Below are 21799 nucleotides of genomic sequence, written 5' to 3'. Positions count from 1 at the left end.
TTAAAAATTAAATAACAAATTGATAGTTAAAACATCGTTCTAAGTTTGCAATTGTTTTCATAAAAATCTGACAGACGAACAGCTCAGAATTTTTTAGAACAATCTATAATACATATATTTAGATAGCCGCACACACTCATACATGCTTACACACACACACACACACACACACACACACACACACACACACGCACACGCACACGCACACGCACACGCACACGCACACGCACACGCACACGCACACGCACACGCACACGCACATATATATCTTCGATATTTTTATAATTGGGTTTACAGAATTATTAAAACAAAACTTATCTTCGCCTATATTTATTTGTTGTTCAATATTAACATTTACTAAATGGCGTTTGTTAATGGATTGACTCATAAAATCCATTCGTATGTCGAGCACCGATATTAGCAGGAATTTGCGAGAAATGTTCTCGAATATATATCTCAACATATTTGATGTGATACTGAGATATCTTCGAATTCTTTACAAAGTATATATGTATGTTAACTATTAACCCCATATCTGTACAAAATTAAATTAAATGCTTTTATGTTAGAATCTTGTAAATATACCACATTGGAATAGATATGTTATAAGGAAAAAATTAACATATTTATTCTTCATATAATCAATAATTAACTCCTCTGGAATGTCTTAAAGATGCTGCTAACAATCGATAGTTTCATAATCAAAAAACCGCTTAACACTTCACTTGATGTAGAACAGATTAGTTATATCCTAGATGATTACTATACAAATTTTAGTATATACAGTTCATATACTTATCGTTTGTTATTTTTTTCAATAAAGTAAAATTATTAAATATTTCACTTATGACTAATTCTGCACGAATCACTGCGCTGATATATCTATGTTCACAATAAAGCACCTAAGAAGTCGTGAATAATAAGTTTTTATCATATAGACAGATAAAATATGTTATAAATCTAATTATATGTTATAATCTAGACAGCATATTAAAATCGTCTTATATATAAAATTAGGACATAAAATATCTTTGAAACTCAATATTTTGAAATCAATATCTTTCAAAATGTCTTATGTTCCGATTTTGGATATGCTGTCTAGGAAATTACATACAATTCGAAATTATAGTGAAAACATTTTTTTAAGAAAAATAAACATATCGTTTCTCAATGATGAGAAATTAAAAAAAATATTTTGCAACATATCGTTCATATTGAATATATTGATATACTTATCAAATTAAATATATTATGCTAATTGTTAGGATTTAGATATTAAGTTATGCATCGTAAATCTATTCAGTTATTAGACTTCGCATTTTTGGAAATATGTACAAAGACTTACTTTTTATATCATATACATTCACGATATCCACCCAGATTCACAACAATTGACAATCCTTGATAAATTGGTTTGTCATACTTTTAAATCACTTTAATTTTCACATTTATTCCTATATTGTTCGATATGACTTGCATGCGTATGTTCACACGACTTCTGTACACATGTCGTCAGTAATGCTGTGGATTTTTTTTATTAATATTCTCAATGATTCAAAATGTTAAAAAAGATTGAGCTCACCGTAGCCTCAATAGAAAGTTAATCTTTACATTTTAAAGGTATACATATAAATTACCTTTTTCATGAGAGAATATTGATATCAAAGCTCATTATTTGCAATGTCTAAAAAAAGTCCGCTACACATTATTAACAAAACTAATCTGTAATGTAAATAGTATTAAATGTAAATATAGAATACGTATTTGCGACGTACATACATATTTCTATTTCTTCTAAGAATTATTACTTGCGTCGTCATACTGTGCAAAATATATGCTTACACTGTTATCTTTTAGTAACATATAGCGTTTCTTTATTAGACTTATTAATTTCTATAACTATAATATATAATTTACGTCATTTATAAAAAAAATCTTGTATTATTTTTATATCGGCAGTAGATGCATGCAGTCCATGTGTACACACATTCGTCAGATAATATCAGCAATTATCTAGCAACTACAATATAATTACTCATCGCGTCTTGAATTGAGCGACGACCGAGATTATTCATTTTTGCTGAGATAACATTCGCATATAAGGTAATGACCAAAATATATATATGTATATATCAGAATTAACAGTTTGCGGTCTGCCGTAGTACTATACACATGTGGAATTCGATGTTATACAACGAATTCAGCAAACTGCACTAGTGCGCACTGACAGACAATGAGGGAGAACTTTTTCACTGCCACACATTCGGATTGTGCGCACTGTATCAGTGCATTCAGATTGTCGTATTCGGCAAATAAAAACTGACCCGGTGCAATGCTAAATTTATACTCAGATCAACCAAATGAACTGAACAAGTTCAAAAAATATTGAAATGACATTTCTAACAGTGCAATTTGACATAGCGCCAAAGTGGATCTGCACTCGCACCATGTCAGGGTAGACCATGTCAGAGCAGAGTCAATGCATATGTGCCGTATTCATCAATAGTTTACTAACGGCACAGAGCCGCGTGTAAAAATATCTTATCGGTAGTATATTAAAATCAGGGATGGGAAGTATCTTGTAACGAGGTAGAGTTACCTTTTTTCAGTAATTGTAACTTAACTTTTAATTTGATAAATTTGTTTTCATTGATTTTATTTTACTAGGAACGGAGAGAGCAATCTATGTGGTGGAATTTTAATGAGTTATATTAAACTATATACATATTTATTTTTGGAACTCAGAAATGTGTGGGCTAATTTATGTCATTGCAGTTTGGTTTCGTCAGTGCTGCTATAATTTAATACAGACTGCAGACCTCAAAATGTTAAAATGAAACACACACGCACGCACGCACGCACGCACGCACGCACGCACGCACGCACGCACGCACGCACGCACGCACGCGCGCACACACACACACACACGCACACACACACACACACACACACACACACACACATACACACACACATAAAATAATAAAATTAACAAATTGGATATGTAACTCCAAAGCATATATAATATAATATGAAATTGGCATCTTAAATGCCTCGTCATGTTATCACCACAAATCAAAATAAAATACATATTCTATACATTACAATTTTAGAATTAAAAACAAAACAAACATTTCTACTTCTCAGTGTGAAAGTGGTATTACAAAGGTTTTGGTAATTATGAATAACAATATTCATTAAAATCATCACTTTTCGACCGCTTGTATCTCCAGAACGGCTTGACCAATTTTAATTTCTTTGACTCAAATTACTTGTGGCGATGCCGCCTTTCAGGACATATAACGTTCGATTCACAATTTTTTATATTTTAGTAGTTATGCACCCCCCAAAAATGGACTTTGTTGGCTCGGGATAAGAGACTTGTAGTGTCTCTGTTTTTTAACATGGTCGGAGACACTGCCGCGTCTCCTGATCATCGCGTAATCATTATTAAGTGACTGTTACTATATCCAACTCGTATTCTTATTTCTAATCTTCTTAATTTTCCCTTCAAACTGGCGATATTGTCCTTTCAAATTGGAATTCAATTTTCTAACACTGTAAGTCTTTAACAAATTTTACATATAAAAAAAGTGACTAGATATTATTATAAATTTTATTATATTGTATTTAGGCTTTGATATATTGAATAACCGAATAAGGACTTAATGAGATTCTCGCCGACAAACGATAAATTCCGTTATTCACGTTTTATAATTTTAAACATGTTTATTCAGAGTTGGATTGTTTCCAGTTTGAAGGAAAAAATTAAGAAGGTTAGAAGTAAAAATGTAAGTTGAATATAGTAGCAGTCACTTAATAGTGATTACGCGGGTAGTGTTATTCATAATTACCGAAACTTTTGTAATACCACTTTCACACTGAGGAAGACTGTGAATCTAAACGTTCGTTTTTGTTTTTAATTATAAAATTTTAATGTATGTAATATTGTTATTAAACTATTAGGTGTTGAACTTAATTTCTGCCGCTCGCTATTAGAGAGTACTAGTTCCAACGTTGGCGAGTTTCGACGATGAAGTCGTATATTTTTTGTAGTTTAGACATTGCTGAAAGTGATTCAATCCTCACAGGTTAGATTTCTCGACGCCAAAGAGATTTTTCAATTGATTGAAAATGAATCACGATAAGCTGTTTTTCCGATTTTTGGCGTCAAAAATTACGTGATTCTTCGCAATATATTAGAATAAATTATCAGAGTTATTTAGATTTTTAATTGCGTACAAATTATTTGCGTACAAATGAAACCGTTACAGTTGATCGCTACCAACAGCAATTATGCCGATTGATTGAGTGATGAAATTGATGCAAAAATATCATCCGCAGCCAACAATCGCAATTATTTTTTTGCATGATAACGCTCGACCGCATGCTGCGAAAAGCGTGAAGTAAACATTTTTACAACTTGAATGGGAAATCCTCCCGCATCCAGCGTACTCTCCAGACTTGGCACCGTCGGATTACCATTTTTTCCGATCGATGCAACACGCATTTACGGACACACACTTCTCCAGTTACGAAGAAGTCCAAAAATGGGTGGATGAATGGATCGCCTCGAAAGACACCGCGTTCTACCGTCGTGGGATTGCTCTATTGCCGGAGAAATGGGAAGAAGTAATAGAAAATGAAGGAAATTACTTTGATTAAGATATTCGTTCATCTTCCCTTCGAAACAAATCAATTTTGGAGACGAAAACAATAGCAGAAATTAAGTTCAACACCTAATACAATTATTAAAAAATGTTTTATATCAAGATCTACTTTTGCTCGTTATTGGTCGTATTTAAAATTGTTTTGTTTTGCAAATTCATCGAGCGTTGTCATATTATTGTTATTAAAATACATATTATAATCACGCAAATTTAACATATTTAAATTCAGTTGATAATTCCTCTATTTTATTTTAAATAATTTAAATCATTTGGCCAATATCTTATCATATAGATAACAAGTCTATTTACGATTGTCATCTCGACCAATATTAATTATGTTTTTCAATAACAAAAATTAGATTACATTATCGGAACATAATACATAGATGAGTAAATGATATTTATAAATTTAGATTTAGATAATGTTAAAACATTAACTACTAGAGATAGTGTATCATCTAGCGACGAAGGATAACATTGCAATAATAAGCGTTGATATACTTAGACTAAAACTACCTGCGGACGCACAGTGAAGATAGTCTTTGTGATAATATGAAGGTGGACGTTCGTTCCCTGGCTTACACCACTCGTTCCGTGCTTTAAATTCCGCCTAAAAATGAAAAAGTTAAAAACAAATTCGGTTATTAATTTATATTTAGCTATGTATGTATCTATTATGTATTATATGTTATAGTTCATACATAAAAATTTTTTTTTAGACATCTCGATATGACAATTTTTGACGAAATTATTCTATCTTGAAATATGCCTATTTTTACAGAGTGAAACAAGTGTTGCGTTAATTTTGTTGGCCAGTGTATATTATAATACATATAATATCCATACCTGACAAATATCTCGGCAGGGTGGACAAATTAGAGCACCTTTATGTAACCAGCCATTCTGCATAATTCTTATAATAATCTCTTGTCCAGCATGGTAACAAGTGTACGTATAATTGCCGACCTGTGAGAAAAGAAATAATTATCTCTTAAATTATCCATATATATTTTCGAAAATTCTTATAAATTGTTTATTGCATTGTAAAAAAAAAAAAACTTACTATAATATGTAGTCTTCCAGCTTCGCACTTATATAGATAGCAACCGGAGCCCCAATGCTGCCACTGACGTGCTTGTTTGCAAGTTCTCTCTTCCCACATGTCATTAGTGTGATCAAAACACCTCGAATGAGGACCGTACTTTTCTAATGCGAAATTCTTGTCTGGGTCTAAAAGTAAAATATATTTTAAACGAATTTCGTTAGCTCTCTGCGGAAGACGCACACAATGTATGTGTCGCGTAACTTACGCGGATTATTCTCCTCATAAAGACAATGAGAACCTCTGACTACTATATTCCGCGCTCTCCACGTGAATTCCTGTATGTAAGGACAGTAATCCGCCAGAGATACCGAACCGCCGTAGTATTGTTCCTCTCCCGATGGTACGTGGGGAATTGAATCGAAGTTCTGCAATGGAAGAAATCAACAGAGATTCTTTACATACCACGAATATTCTTATGGTGTCGATGTAACATCGTCGGTATGGACATTCTATTTGTACGCGTCTCTTCAAAATATTTCAATAGATTATTACTGGATATTTCTTACTTGGTATTTCTTGGGTAGTGGCTGCAAATGTTTCACCAGATTACACAAGGCCACTGAACTCCGATCGTCCGTACATTCGGTCTGCAACGGATCCTGTTTCACTTTGTTGCAAAAAGGATGTATTGATTTTCCTCTGAAATATTTTAATATTTTCATAGCATCATTGTAATATATAGTTCATTTTTGCTGAATATCTCAGTATACACACGGTAACGGATGATATGATTTGGTGGATATCCATTCCTTGCAGGATTTCATAGCGAAATTGCATCCCAGATTTTTCCCCCAGCCTAGCTCTTGCGCCATCGAATAGTTGGCGCTGTACCAACCGGTATCTTCCATAAGAGCGAGCGTTATCCTTGAGTAAACTGGATTTTGCGTGTGTGTTCCTGTCATGGCTTCATTCTGAACAAACAAAAAAACTAATCTGTATGACAGCAAACATTGTTCGAATTTTTTATTAAAAAATTGAAACGCGATAATATGTAATTTTAACAGTAAGTGTACACTTATTTAACAGTAAATGCATACTTTGGTAAGAGATTAGGATAATAATATAATATGATTTTTTAATACTTAAAAATTAAAGTCACAATGTCCTTATTTCATTTTATAAATAAATGCGGAAACCTGAAACTGGTGGTATCATTATGTTACACTTGCGGTAAAGAGGATTCAACATTACGCACCTCGAATACACGTTTCTCCCAATGTGTTAGGGCTGTGCCATCCTCACCCTGGTCTTCCAATTCTGCGCCCTCGAGTTCTGAGCAATTGAAGTGCGCTTGAACCTCGGCGCGGACCCGAGGCGTGACTATCATTTGCATGGTCCTCTCCACGTAACCGCCATGCACTTGCCAGCGAGGTCTGACCACGGTTTTGATCGTGTTCTCGCTCCACTGGTGCGTTTGTAACCTATCCGAAACGAGTATCGAACGTTATTAGCATATGCTGATTTGGTAGTCGAGAACTACTGCAGTCGCCCGCCCAGTATAATAATCTCATTGCTGTGGCATCATATATCATACGACTACATCCGCGAGTGCATCTCACTCGCAATTGAATCAGACTTTGAATAAACTACCATCCGCAAAAAAGTAGAAAGTAGACAATAAATAATAAAACAAAATAGCAGAGATTCTACTGGAATTTTTAATATATTTTGCACTACAAAATAAAAAGTTATTGATCCAGCAAAAAATGACATTGACTAATTTTCGTATTCCACATCAAGTCGATGAGATATATCTCGCTGGAAAATAATTGTACTTTAAATCATCAAAAACTATCTCAAAACTGTCGTATTTAATTATTCAGGTGTTATTTTCGATTGTTTTTTTAAAGTTTGGCTTCTTTTCTATACATTATAATATTATGCATTATTTTTTTTACTAACCCATTTAAATTGACGAGACAATCGTTATCTATAACATATTTATTATGTGTCAAACGTTGAAAGTTGAATATCTTCGTAATTTTATACAAAAGTACGATATATAAATTAAATATATAATTATATATCAAAATATATGTCTCTTTCTCTATGTCTCCTATATAAAGTGATTGATGCAACATGAAATGCTGTTTTCGACAACGAGCAGCCCCTCCTCTATCCAATTTCAATATGACGGATGAATTTGCGAATGGCCGTTTTACTGGGAACTCATGAGTACAAGATGAAAAATATTATTACGCTTACGCGTCAATACAAAATCACTCTGTCACCGTATCTCATATATATAAATTGTTAAGAGCACAGAAGCAATGAATAAATACGATAAAATGCGAGAAATCAAATATAACGTCAACTGTAACCGTGAGAAAAAAGCATTAATCTCGTGTTATGAAACAACAAGTGAAGGGGATTAAAGTCGTGTTGGAAACCTTATTTCTTACTTTGTGCGTACTTTTAAATCTCGTCGGAAAGCTTTTTAACATTAATTCGTGACAAATCGCACTAAAAGTAAAATCGAACTAAAAGTATCGGCGATTCGTACCTTACATTGTACGTCAATTTGTTATTATGATTTAAAGTTGCAATTTCACCAATTTAGGTATATAATACTATTAAATGTTCAAATAGTGCGAACAATTTGCATTTACATAAAATAGTTAATTAGGAATTGGATAAAAATCAATGTAAATGTGTAATTAATTAGCACTAAAAACTCATTAAGCATTATTAATAACAGCAGTAGATATTATTGATGAAATTATACTAAACAAGAATAGTATTGCAATACTTCACGTTAAAATCTGCAGGTATTAGTAATTGCTAATGACAATAAATTTTTTTTTCTGTAGATAAAAATAAATATATCACTATCGTTTCATAAACAATCATATCTAACATCACCATGTTGTGTTATAAGATTTATTCCACTGAAATCTAAGATTAACGAGGATCCGTTGCCTCCTCATTCCCTCTCTCTCTCTTCTTTACCTTTCTGCATACCATATATACCTTGCTGTAGATTAACGTAAACCTTAAACGTAAGAGGATCTCCGTGGAGATATTCAGGTGCAGTAGGCTGAGAACACGTAAACTCACGAGCGGATAGATAACAGGAGATGCAGAGAAACGTTGGAATTTGTAATGGAGAATGCACAGTCTTCGACACGAAAATGGACGGAGAGAACTATTTTAGAGAAAGAACAAAAGATGACAGGAAGTAAAAAGAATTGATAAAATTATACGGGAGATGGAAAAAGAGAAGAAAAAATTAAAAAAGATGAAGACTGTGACGAACGAAAAACGAGCAGCTATTTCCGACAAAAATCTCTGTCCCTCAATTTAAGTATTGGAACATCGTCGGAAAAGAATCATAGAACTCTTTGGCAGAAAGTTCTTGAGAGTTTAAGAAGTTCTGCATACATCACCAAGTGGCTTCATAATTCTGTAATGCTGTGCAATGCGATGAGCGATATGATATTAAGGGGAAAAGAGAGAGGAAATTTTATCTGCGCCAACATTCGAAACGCAAATCAACGTGATAATTCATAAGATCAGTTGAAGAAATCAGACACACTTGGAGAACGCTTCGAGAACATACTGGAAAATTATACGCCGGAGCGAGCATTAGGAAGGGACTCGTGAAGAACGCCAAAGTCATTCCTAAAATCTATTATAGTCCGGAATGCCGTGGATCTGTTGCTGGAATTTCACGATTCGGAGTAGAAGATCGTCGATTTTTGCCACTTGGCGGACAGACTCGAGCAAAGATAGCGAATTGGGAAAAGGAGTTTAGAGGAGAACATGAGAGGTAAGTACGATAGTAGCGAAAAGTAACGGATGGAAGATGGGGAAACAGACAGAAGGGTACGTGAAGAAAGATCGTATAGGGAAGAGCCTCGCATCTGCCAACGCCGGAAGCCAGTTCGTTACGGTCCGTCGACTCGTATAGAACAGGAATTTTCCAATTTTAAAGGCAGATACATCGTCAGACAATCGTAAGGGCAGGAAAGAGAAAAATGGCTAACGCATCGTAGTCGAGTGATGAGATGGCGAACAAATCAAAATATCCGTGTTTCTTTCTCTTTCTCATTATACGGAAGTATCTAATGTAATATCTTCAGTACAATTAAATGTACAAACTTATGAAAAAAGCATTCACTTAATTTTAAAAGGTAGATTGTAATGAATATTTACTTGTTAAGGAAATTAATTCGTTGTATTTTAATTGATTAAAGATTGTACTGGTAAATAAAAAGTGTCTCGCAAAATACATATTTCACAAATTTAATCAATAATAATATTATTTTTTTATATATGTATATTGTATATTTAAATATTATCTATGTAGCATTGTAGTTTCCGTTTAAGAAATAGTTAATGTTAACTTCATGCTCACAATCAGTTTTTTATTCGTTGGTACAAATTTATGCAGAGCAAATTTATATTATTCAACCCTTTGGAGATCAGAGCTTTTTAACAAAGTAACTTATAGAAAATCTATTGCTCTCTAAAAATTTTTGAGATCGCTAAATTCAATTTTAGAGTCTTAGAATTCTAAAATTTAAATTTCAAAAAGCTAATTTGATTATTATGGAATTTAGGTTTTAGAAAATTCTTGGTATCTCTGAATTTGAATGTAATCTGAAATATCAAATTTTAAAATAATAATTTCTGTGAAGAAGAATGCAGTGTCACAAAATTTATAATCAGAATTTAGAAATTGGTACTAACTATTTACGTATTACTGATCAGCTTCTCAAATATAGTGAAACTGAAAACTTGATGCTGCTTCGCAATTAAAGATTCACTAAAATCAAGTTTCATGGTAATCAAATTATTTTTTAAAAATTCTATCCGCTATATATTGAATCCAATATTTAAAATTTTTTACTTTAGATTCAAAAAAGTATTATCAAATTACTCTATAGGTCAAGTTTTATAAAAATTGAGTGAGCAGTTTATAAAATAAAAAAAAAAGAGATCTTAAACAGGATCATCGACCTATAAAAGGTTAATCGATTGTAAAGAGTGTGATATCTGATATTCTAAGAATATTATAGACATTTCTTAATAATGTTCGTATTTGCAGTCAAATTTAATTGAAAATATATCTTAGTATTCAAGAAATTGTTCATCGAGCTAATTTAATTTCATACTCAATGAGCGAACTAATATAATTTGCGCGTCTTTCATGCGCGGTAATAAAGGAATCTTGACGTAAAACGTACAAAAGGCAGAACATACTTTTCATTAAGAGGTGGTTTTCCGGTATCGCTTCTTCTAGGCGTTCTGGGTTCACCATTTTCGTCTCTGTAGAAAGCGTATAAGCTCACAGAAAATCCTAAAGCGTGCAGGATCTCATGTTTAACGGTGCTGAGCAACGTTTCCAACTCTTGTGGTTTCGTGCCGATGCTTCCCGGGCATAGATTGGCATGACCAGCTATCGGCCTAGAAGCAATTTAGTTCGCTTTAGCAACCGCGAAATCTTCTATCGTTTTTATTTGAATTACAGAGTCTCGAAATTGTATATGCGAGTGCATCAGTTCTTCTATTATTATTTCCTTGGAGAATACAAGAGTTCATTAAGATATTTGCAAGATAAATATATGATTAATGAAAGAATAAATTTGCATAGACGTAAGAGCAAAATTTTCGCGAAGGATATTTAAATTGATATTAAAGCTGTATGTTACGTAAAATGTTTTTTCACACTCGAATATTTTAAGGATTTTTCCATAAGCAAGCGGTAACGCGATGCACGAATATCGTCGATCTATCACGATCAGACGTCATGCGAATAATAAAATTCGCGCAACGCCATTTACATCGACCGTGGTACGACGTGCGCGACGTATGTACTTGACAGACAAATTTAATCTACTCAATATGCGTTCACGTTTCGGCAGAGTCAAAGTTAGACGTCAAATCAGAGAACGTCGAGTTTTGCTTCCGCAATTTTCGATTATAAATTCGCTCCTGGAAAATATTTCCCCGATTTCGAACGACTCGTATAAATTAAATAATCAATAATTATGATAATTACGATTTAACCGAAATAAATAAATTATTTGTTCTTTAATTTTTAAACTCTTTGGAGTAGAATCTCACTCTAAAGAGTAAAAATTCTGTTAATCTTGAAAAAGAAAGAATGGCAGAATTTTCAATCTTTAAAAATGAGATTTTACTGTTTGGAGTGAGATTCCACTCCAAAGAATTTAGAGAGTTACATTATATCTATTATCATTACGTATAATATTAGTTTAATATAACTATAGCTATTATGTATGTAGAAATAAAGTTAATTTAAATGTAAGAATTTAAAGTAAAGAATTTAAATAAACACAAGGTGTTTGATGCTTAGAAATAATTCGTTGTGTAAATAAAATAAAATATCGTTTTAATTAAAATTATTAATATGAGAGTTCGCCATTGTTAAATCGCTCGCTTCGTACAAACAGTCTCTCTTATAAATCTTGTCAAATATTTAATCCGACGTTCTCATGAAATATATTCATGCCAGATGGTGTTTGCCTTCGTCTCTACCCTTCTGTTTACACAAATAGCTAAAATTGCGCATGTTTCAATCATGACGCGCACTTATTCAATATATTTATTAATGTATTATTTAAAACCTCCTCAAATATCGAAATATCTAAAATTAAATTCACGTTACAACTAACTTAATAATGAAGAATATACATGTTCCTCTCAATTTATACTATTATGTATGAATCTATAATGTAACGATCTATTTATATTTTTTACTTCGTTATTAACGACAATATTAGTGACAATAATATGCAAAATGATTTAAAATATTATAGTACTAGTTAAATTTATACAATTTATAAAGTTAAAAATCGCTCTCATCGACTAATTAAACTTGAATTTACCGATCCAAGGCTGCTTCCTGTTGACAATGAGCAGCGTAAGCTACTGTCAAGCCCTTGTGACATCTTTCAGTTTGCATGGCGGATACATAGAAGACAAAATCAGCACCGTCGATTCCCGGACCAGCTTTACTCCCTTTAGCTATTCCACAATTATGTCCCGTTGCATTACACGTTCTGCAAACCTATAAATGTGCACATTAAAAAAAAAGTGTACAATAAATAAATAGATGCAAAGTACTGTTATTTTAAAGAAATTAGATAATTTTCACTTTGGAAAAAATTATTATTAGTTAAAAACTTAAAAATGAAGAAACCTCTTTCATATCTTTTGGAGAATTTTACATCGACATAAAATGAAATTATAAGCAACATTGCTCATCATAATGAGTGTCAGACACACAAAATACTCCAAAGAAGATTGCATCTTATAAGCAACGAAGTATCCGGAAACATTAACGCTGACGAACCGGAGCGGAATCGCATTACCGTCAAGACACTTTCGGCGAAGAGGTAAATAATTTTGCATCGTCAGCGAATACCGTCAACAACAAGGGTGATGACGCCCTAATAAGTTATCTGACACCAATTCGCTTCTCAGGGCCACTCATCAATTAGCGCCTCTCATTTCCAGGTTGCTGTCGTTAAAGCATATCTCCTCCAATACGAGTTTTAGTAATCGATCAAGATAAAGTGTCAATGAAATATTGTATCTCTTATTTCAAGTATATGTGATCTACTTGAAAATATAAAGATCTCCATGGCAAATATAATCCATCATCCCTCGCGAAAAAAGTAAATTTTCTGACAACTAAATTTTACTTTACTATATATATTACCTATATGAGCAATAAGTTTGCAATTAATAAATGCATGGATTCAATTACAGTAATTATAATTATACTAGTATAAACTATATATGTCGTTGTAATATTATTATAGCATTCTAATAATTTTAAGTTCTTTAATTTTTTAAAGGTCTACGTTTTTTCTTTGACTCTTAATATATTTAATATATCGGATTTAATAAATCGAATAATCCCGAATATAATTATAACAAATTTTAATATTATTAAAAATTCAATACTAAAAATTGGATTGGAAAAGTGTTTGATGTTGAAAATTTTATATACTGTATTTATATACTTCAATAAATAATAAAAATGTTTAATTCTTTAATATACCTATATCAAGTGTTAATTGTATTGTGGTATAATTTTGTATTATTAAATTTAATCTCTCTCTTTAATTCAATTATACTGCTCCTTTATTATTAACTTTAAATATAAATTCCTTTTTCTTATATATAATATTTATATTATATTCACTTAATGAAAAATAAATCAAAATTTACTGTGAAAATTTCAAACTCTATTTAAAAAAATTTAACATTAAAGCACAATTATGAAAATTTTAGCTAACACATATTTTAATATAATTAACTTTTATATTTGTGCATAATAATTTAAATAGATAGATATTTTTCTAAACATATAATGATTACAAAGTTTGTATAACAAACAGAACACATAAAATGTAAAACATCGTAAAAAGCACATTTTTTATTTTCCTTTCCATAAATTATATTATAAATTCATTAGCATTAGATTTTTAATCGATTATTCTTTAATAAGAATTTATTTAATATATAAATAAACCAAAAGAAACAAACAAATTGCCAATATGAGTCAACACAAGTTCTTAGTGTGTACTTTTTTTATACAATTTATTTGAAATGAATAATAAAACATATTGTACGTTTCGATGTACGGTTAAGGCCCTCTTCAGTACATATTATAATAAATGAATATAAAAATAACAATTAAAAATAAAATTCATCCATGATAGTAGCGCATACAAACTATAAATACTAAGGTGGTAATGTCCAAATTAAGTCAAACCTTGTTCATTAAATTGTTAAGTTTAATGATTATCAAAATTAGACGATTTTTGTGTAATTCCTGTACAGGTTCCATTAGACTGCTCAGTTTAATGAAATTTAAATAAAAGTTATTAGACACGACATAATTGTTTGGCAGACCGATGTGAAAATATTATATAAAAATAAACATTATTGTGCCTTCTCTAATTTTCAATATGGAGTATGAAATTCTATATTAAAATGAATATTATTTGAAATTAATTTACAAAATAGAATTCTTGCTAAAATATAAGCATGCATTTTTGATTATTTTATATCGTAAATAAACAAATAATTTATGAATTCCACGTGATTCTCCAACGCCCAAAATACCAATGCCAATACCTGATCTACTCCTTTGACTGGTTCCGATATTTATTGCACAGTTTAACTCGGCTTAGGGAACTTATCGGGTAATTACTTACGTCAAGATGGTCTTCCGGGACGCGTACTTCACCGCACATAGTAACAGGACGGCAAGTATCTATACAGTGTGTGTGGTGGTCCTTGACGAAAACTTGACTACTCTCGCATTTCCTGCAAGTATACCGAAATGCCGGAAATTATTCACGGAAATAAAGCTCGTCGGAATTAGATTTTGAAATATCGCATTTCTACAAGCGCACTCCGAAAAGCACTCATGGAAATAAAGTTCGGTATTAAATTATAATATAAAATGTCGCGATGTTAGACAATTAACACACGTGTTGAAATTGTTTAACATTATTTAATATAAATTTTTTATGTAAATTAAATTCAATTTCTGCAGGACATTTATTCTGTAAACCTGAAAATACAAAAATTTCAATATAAATTTCCATAAGAATTATATACCTATATACTAAATTTTAATATACGTTCGACAAAAACATTTTATATTGTGTATTCGCACAGAAAGTAAACCACTTTATAAATATATTTCATTCTGAAGGAGGAAATAACTATCGAGCTTTACAAATGGAAGAAATAGAATTTTATTTTTCTATTAGACACGTTCTCTGGAAGAACTTGCGCGAAATTATTAGCCATCACTTAAACGAAAACATTTGAAAAAGTCGAATTAAATTGCGGATATTAATGAAAGAAAATCAAAAAAGAGTAGACTCGTTTTAAATACGAAGGAACATAAAATAAGTACAGAGATCCACGTTAAATAAAATAGATTAACTTGGACAAGATTAACTTAAATTAATGGCAATGTAATGACACTATATATAATTACAGATATTTCATTAATTTACATTATATTATTTTCTCTCATCCGTATTATTTCTCAAATATTATATATTTTCAAATATGTAATTTAATTAAATGACGCTTTTATGTGTGAAAACGCTTTCACATATGCATGTGCCAATAAGTATTCAAATGAGAGCTTCAGATTAATATTCTATTAAAGTCTACTTGAAATTAGTTCCTGTGTAAACGTGCTATGTATATGTAATACAATGTGATAATATTGACGAGATATATTACAATGAAGTTGACTTCACATATCCTTCTCTTTTTCTAAAGCACTATATACCCTCGCGTACGTTTTTGAGTGGTATTGTCTGACGAGAGTCAAAGCACGACAGCGATGCTGCTTCGGGACATCCCGATGGAACTGAAATGGCTATTGCAGGACAACGATGTTCCATCGACGACGGACGATATCGACCTCGTATATACTTTTATAAGGTAAAAGTGGATACGACTACATCAGATACGATGGTGTTACCGGCAAGCAAGGATAAAGAGGACTCTAGGGAAAGGTGAGCACTAAAAAGAAGGTGCACTTCGCTAAATAAACGTCGCGACACAAGCATGTTCGACATCTCTGGCAAGAAGACGGTATCGTTAATGTTGTCAAAATTGACACAAAAGAATGATATACATATTATGTACCTAGTTGTACATTTTTTTGTAAAAATATATATTAATTAATCGATTTTGGCACAGTATGAAGAATATATGCCTATAATGTGTAATTGTCGCAAGTTTGACTGTAATTAAAGAATAACATATTTATCTAAAAACAATTTTTACAATCTTTATGCGGATACATGCCTTTTGTTCGTTTAATTGATATTTTTGTTGAAAGAGAGATATATTAATTACATTCTGACAACATTACACATATAAAATATCAAAGAAAATATCATGAATATTAAATTTACTATAAATTATTACAAATTATACACAATGTATATTTCATAGCTATACTAAGAGGTGTGTGAGGAGGAATAAAAATTAACCAAATCTGATATCATGTGTGAATTGATTAATTTTCATCGAACAATATGCGGATAATGTTAACGTCTAATATACAATATTATACGACACTGATCACTGCTGATTGGATGAAAAACCGAAGGAATTAATTTAATGTCGCATTATTAATGAGAAAATTGTCTATTATTAACAACACCATATAATATAAACCATAAAAATTGCTACAAGTTTTGCATTACTTTATAGAGAAAAAAAAATTAATTTCTCCGTTACGTGCAAATTCAAAAAACTCTTAATTGTCTACTAAATCTTCGGCTTTAAGGGATGTATGCCAAACGTATAAGTCGCTAATCGGATTACGTTTTGGTCGAGTTGATTTGCGTAAGGAAACACATTTTCCTGATTCCACCAAGGAATTCTAGATTCGGATTGTCGATAGGGACACATCTCTGATGATTATTTAAAACTTTTCAAGAAAAACTATCCAACATGTACCAGTTAAAGTGAAAATATTTCTTGTGTTCTAAGATCATAATGTATAAGTCTTTTTTAATTTCTTGAAATTTACGATTTCGATTTCATGTAACGCCAAGTTTCGAAATCGACCACGTTGTCCATAGGAAGAAACGCTGTTCATAAATAGTACAGCAGTTTCCAAGCAATTTACTGTTCCGTTAAGAGTATCCTCCGGCTACTTCTTCTTGTGCCTTTCTCGTTCAGGATCCTGTAGAGAAAACGGAAGTGCGACTTAAACCGTTTCTCTATTGCCGACGCGAGATACATTCTTGTCAAGATAGAATCTTGCAATTTCGGAGACTTCGCAAAGTCGGCTCGATATCTCTGCCAGTTTTTCGTGAAAATTATGCGCATTTTCTTTTCCCATAGAGAAGTAAAGCACTTCAAAATGTCTGCTTATGATAGGAAGCATGAAATGTGCAAAATATTAAACTTACTTTCATCTTGAGAAGATATTTTTTTTATAACATCGATAATTCAATCATATGAGTAAGAACTAATAAAAAATTTTCCTATATTAAGTTTTAACGGTATAAAGTAATATTTATCATTTAATTTCTCGAGAAGAAAGTTAATAGAGTTTTAATTTAAAATTTAATATTGTATATGTTACATATTTTTAGGGAGACACTTAAAATCTCAAATTCTTAATCGATATTAATACATTGATATTGATTTCATTCTTTAAGCAATTAAAAAATAATAAACGATAGAGAGAAAAATAAATTATTGATTCTTCAATAATGACACTTTGTCAATTTATACGCGAGATATGAGACTAATACAATTTTCGAATAATTATGTGTCTAATACTTATTTATTAAAAGTTTATTTAAAGCATATTTATTGTGCTCTCTCTCTTTCATGATCGAAACAATAGCAATTTATTTCATAATAAATGCTTCATATTTGCCTAACGTACAAATTTAATCCAACATGGAAGCGTGGGCTTACAGAGTTAGCGCTTAATCCCTTCGCGATGACGATTGATCCCATCAAAATGACGTTTGATCCCATCTAAATACACACACACACACACACACACGTACAAATGATGAGTAAGCGAAAACCTTTTCTGTTATGATAATCAGCGTTATGTTACAATGGCAAACGGAAATACATATCGTATAATTACATAATTATTATTTATACCGTTATTACATATAAAGTTCATATAAATTTCAATAAACTGTTATTTACGCGGATGCTATTTAAAATTAATATTAATATCATTTTTAATTTGAAAATTTTATCTTTTTAGGACCGGAGTTTTGTTTAACAAAGTATTAACTTATGGAAGATCTATTGTTTTCTAAAAATTTTTGATTGAATTATATTCTATAGCTCACAATTATAAAATAAAAAAATTTAATCATCAAATCATGCCATAGATCGAGTTTCATGAAAATCAAGCGAGCAATTTACAAAATAAAAGGAGATAATCCCAAATGGGGGGGTCGGTCGTCGGATCACGAAAGGTTAGCAAAATTTTAATGGCATCAAACGAATGGTAAGATTTTTTTTCGAAATATGAGATTTTCCGCATTTTTATATTAATGCTGAAATTTTCTTAAAATTTAACTTGCTAATTAAAAATAATATTTATACTATACAAACATTAAATTGTGAAAATAATTGATCATATTCAAACGCAATTTTACACTAAAAGCATGCGTCGTCGGACTCTATCCGTATAGCTTCTTTGATATCGGAATTTTCGAAATTTGGGAATACTTTCTGACATGATGGCATGGACGAAGATGCTGATGGTGACTTCTAAAGAACTTTATCGTTCAGGTAACTTAAAGGAGTCCCGAGCACTTTGAAAGCACCACTCCGTTGCACTTACTCGGGACACGTAATGCCGTGAGTACGGATTTGTTGCAGTGACACGCTTTCTGCATTACCAAGAGCTCGTTGGGTACCGACATCAACCCAACATCCTTCGGTTCCTCCGAAGACGTATAACAGCTGGTGAAAACCACACGATTCACAGTTATCATGTGATCGAACGAAAAAAATATCAGATAAAAATTAGCACATGAATTTTAGATCTATATAGAGAAATGTGTGCATCTTGTTTTCAAGTATATCTATGTCTAGAGTGTGTTCGGAGAGACACTGTCTCACTTTGACATTTGTCTCATTCTATCCTTATTTGATGTCTAATGAAAATAAAATGACACAAACAGTACTAATAGCGTTTGCCCGAACGCATCTCAAGAATTATATATATATATATATATATACACACGATTTCTTTTCCATTCTTTTAATAAAAAATCTTCAACTGTCTATAGCTTATAAACAGGAAAAGGATTTTAATTTGACTGAAGATACATTTATGAAATACAGTATAAAAGTTTCAAATTAAGTTTTAATTTCAATTTTAAGTGAACAGAAATTTTATTAACACTATTATAACTTATAACGGGCAACCGCAAGCTCTCGCAGCATTCAAGTGATAATGTTCTTCACTTAGCGCTCGAGTCAGCCTTTGTAGCAAACATACCGAGAGATAAAAGCAGAAGGTGTTTATATGCGCCTTATGCAGTTTATATGTGCGCATTATATGTAAAACTCTCTATATGTGTGTGTATATATATATTATATACATTCGTATCTAAGAATGCTCATTTTCCTTTGAAAACGGAAATCCGTTATATTCGTCTTCTTCCTGCATCCTTTCAGCCACAATATCTTATATTCTCCTTCGTTGCAGCAAAAAGTGTTAATGTAATTCTAAAGCTACTTTAGTATATGTGTATGATGTGTAATCGCGGTCATCTCTCCTCCATAAAAATTTAATTCAATTCGCTGAATTTTTCGTTACGCCTCACAGTAATGTCCTAATATATTTTTCACATTATCGTGTCTATGTAAATTAATCTATCTATTTAAGTGTTTGCTATGGATAATTCATACTCTATTATAATTTCAATAAGAGTCTCGTTAAAAAAGACTGAGACTAGAAATTTTATTGAATCTGTGATATATGGATGAATGTACTAATAATAAGTCATATTAGTTATGTAAAATTATAACTGCACGAACACTGCTGCATGTACTTGCTCCTAAATTTTGCAGACATACAGTAAAATAGTGAAGTTATAGTTAAGGACGAAGAGTATGTACTTAAGAGAGAAACTCCCAAAAACGGCGAGTAGTCATCACTGCGAGTGGCAAACCTGGTTTGTCTGACACATAAAGCGGCATACTACTTGCGTACAAATCCTTTATTGACGATGAAGTAGATACGGCTGAGCGTGCAGTACGCTCGACCGAAGTTAACAGCAAAGTAAACTACTGTGGCCTATGGGTCAAGTAGTGTATTCTCATATACATGATCAGCCTATACCACTACGTAAATGTTAGCAGATTCTAACTTGTGGTAGCTAAGTTCGTATTAACACTGACCACTAAAGACTATACATAAAGTAAACCTACTTAATGTATAGAACGCTGAGTACATTTTTGAAAACTCTGTCTCTCTCTTTATGTACAAGGATTAAATTGACTTCAAATCTAAAAACATTTTTTAATTTATTTCGTTATCGAGAGTAATGGGTAACGGAAAGAAATAGAATGTCGGAAATAGAAAAAGTCCATGGAAAGAATTATTTATCAAAATTTACCTAGAAAATGTAATAGTTATGGTATAATACATTATTTCAAAGATTTTTACCATAAACTCTTCAGTAAAAAAAAAATTAATCAAATTTATTATATATTTTATTGTAGTTTTATTAATGAATATGAGTGATTTACATTAAAATTCTTCGAAATATAATGTTGACCCACAATTACTATATTTAGTCTCAGGGTAAGTTTTAAGAAATAATTCTTTTCGTGTCGAGATAAATGAGATAAATATAGAGTCATTGAAATAAAGATTAATGTCGACTCGTTAATTACCTTGTACTTCTTACCGAAATGACAGTAGTTTTCTCGATAACAAGCAGACAAAGCTGACATATTAAATCAAAAAATGGGGAAAAAGTGTGAAGAACGAACGAAGAAAAACGCAAAGACATTGTTTGATCAATTTCATATAATGGCGATAGATTCTCATATCTGTCTCTTACTTTATCAGTTTATATTTAGAAAGTAGAAAGACGCCACTAGTGAGATTGGCGTCAAGAGTTTCCCTACCTAGTGCAATTTGAATGCAATAACTACTTGCAATGCCTTTGTTGCTGGAATAAAAGGACTGAAGAAAATGCACAAGAATAGACGGTCTATTGTCTGCCCAAGATTTACTATTCTTTGTAATGGAGATACTAGCAGCAATGTAATGAAAAAATGTCATAGATATATCAAGCATTATAATCGTATTTATATGATATCGTAATTATATTTTCAAAAAAGAACTATATAAAATCATAAAAATAATGTATTCTTTAAATGCAGAATAAAAATTAAGAAATCGATAATGCTGCTAGATTTCTATATTTCTCAAATTTCTCTTTCAAAGAATGTAAAGTTATATATATATATATATATATATATATATATAAAATAC

At 31.5% G+C, this 21799-nt stretch overlaps 1 protein-coding gene across 1 annotated transcript in view; it reads right to left on the bottom strand.

Moving 5' to 3' along the window:
• Window positions 1-5124: 5124 nt before the first annotated feature.
• Window positions 5125-21799, bottom strand: part of Invadolysin (leishmanolysin-like peptidase, invadolysin) — a 62619-nt gene continuing 45944 nt past the window's right edge. The window contains exons 3-12 of the mRNA XM_018544720.1: window positions 14973-15084; window positions 12630-12811; window positions 10981-11184; window positions 6971-7196; window positions 6490-6686; window positions 6282-6414; window positions 5981-6140; window positions 5734-5900; window positions 5517-5636; window positions 5125-5280 (exon numbers count right to left, since the gene is read on the bottom strand). Of these exons, the coding sequence (XP_018400222.1) occupies window positions 5125-5280; window positions 5517-5636; window positions 5734-5900; window positions 5981-6140; window positions 6282-6414; window positions 6490-6686; window positions 6971-7196; window positions 10981-11184; window positions 12630-12811; window positions 14973-15084 (1657 nt within the window). The remainder of the gene's footprint in view (window positions 5281-5516; window positions 5637-5733; window positions 5901-5980; window positions 6141-6281; window positions 6415-6489; window positions 6687-6970; window positions 7197-10980; window positions 11185-12629; window positions 12812-14972; window positions 15085-21799) is intronic.

Source organism: Cyphomyrmex costatus, unplaced genomic scaffold (genome assembly GCF_001594065.2).
Source record: "Cyphomyrmex costatus isolate MS0001 unplaced genomic scaffold, Ccosl1.0 scaffold461, whole genome shotgun sequence".
NCBI lineage: Eukaryota > Metazoa > Arthropoda > Insecta > Hymenoptera > Formicidae > Cyphomyrmex > Cyphomyrmex costatus.
Note: the sequence above shows the minus strand (reverse complement) of the source record. Positions and strands in the feature narration are given on the sequence as shown.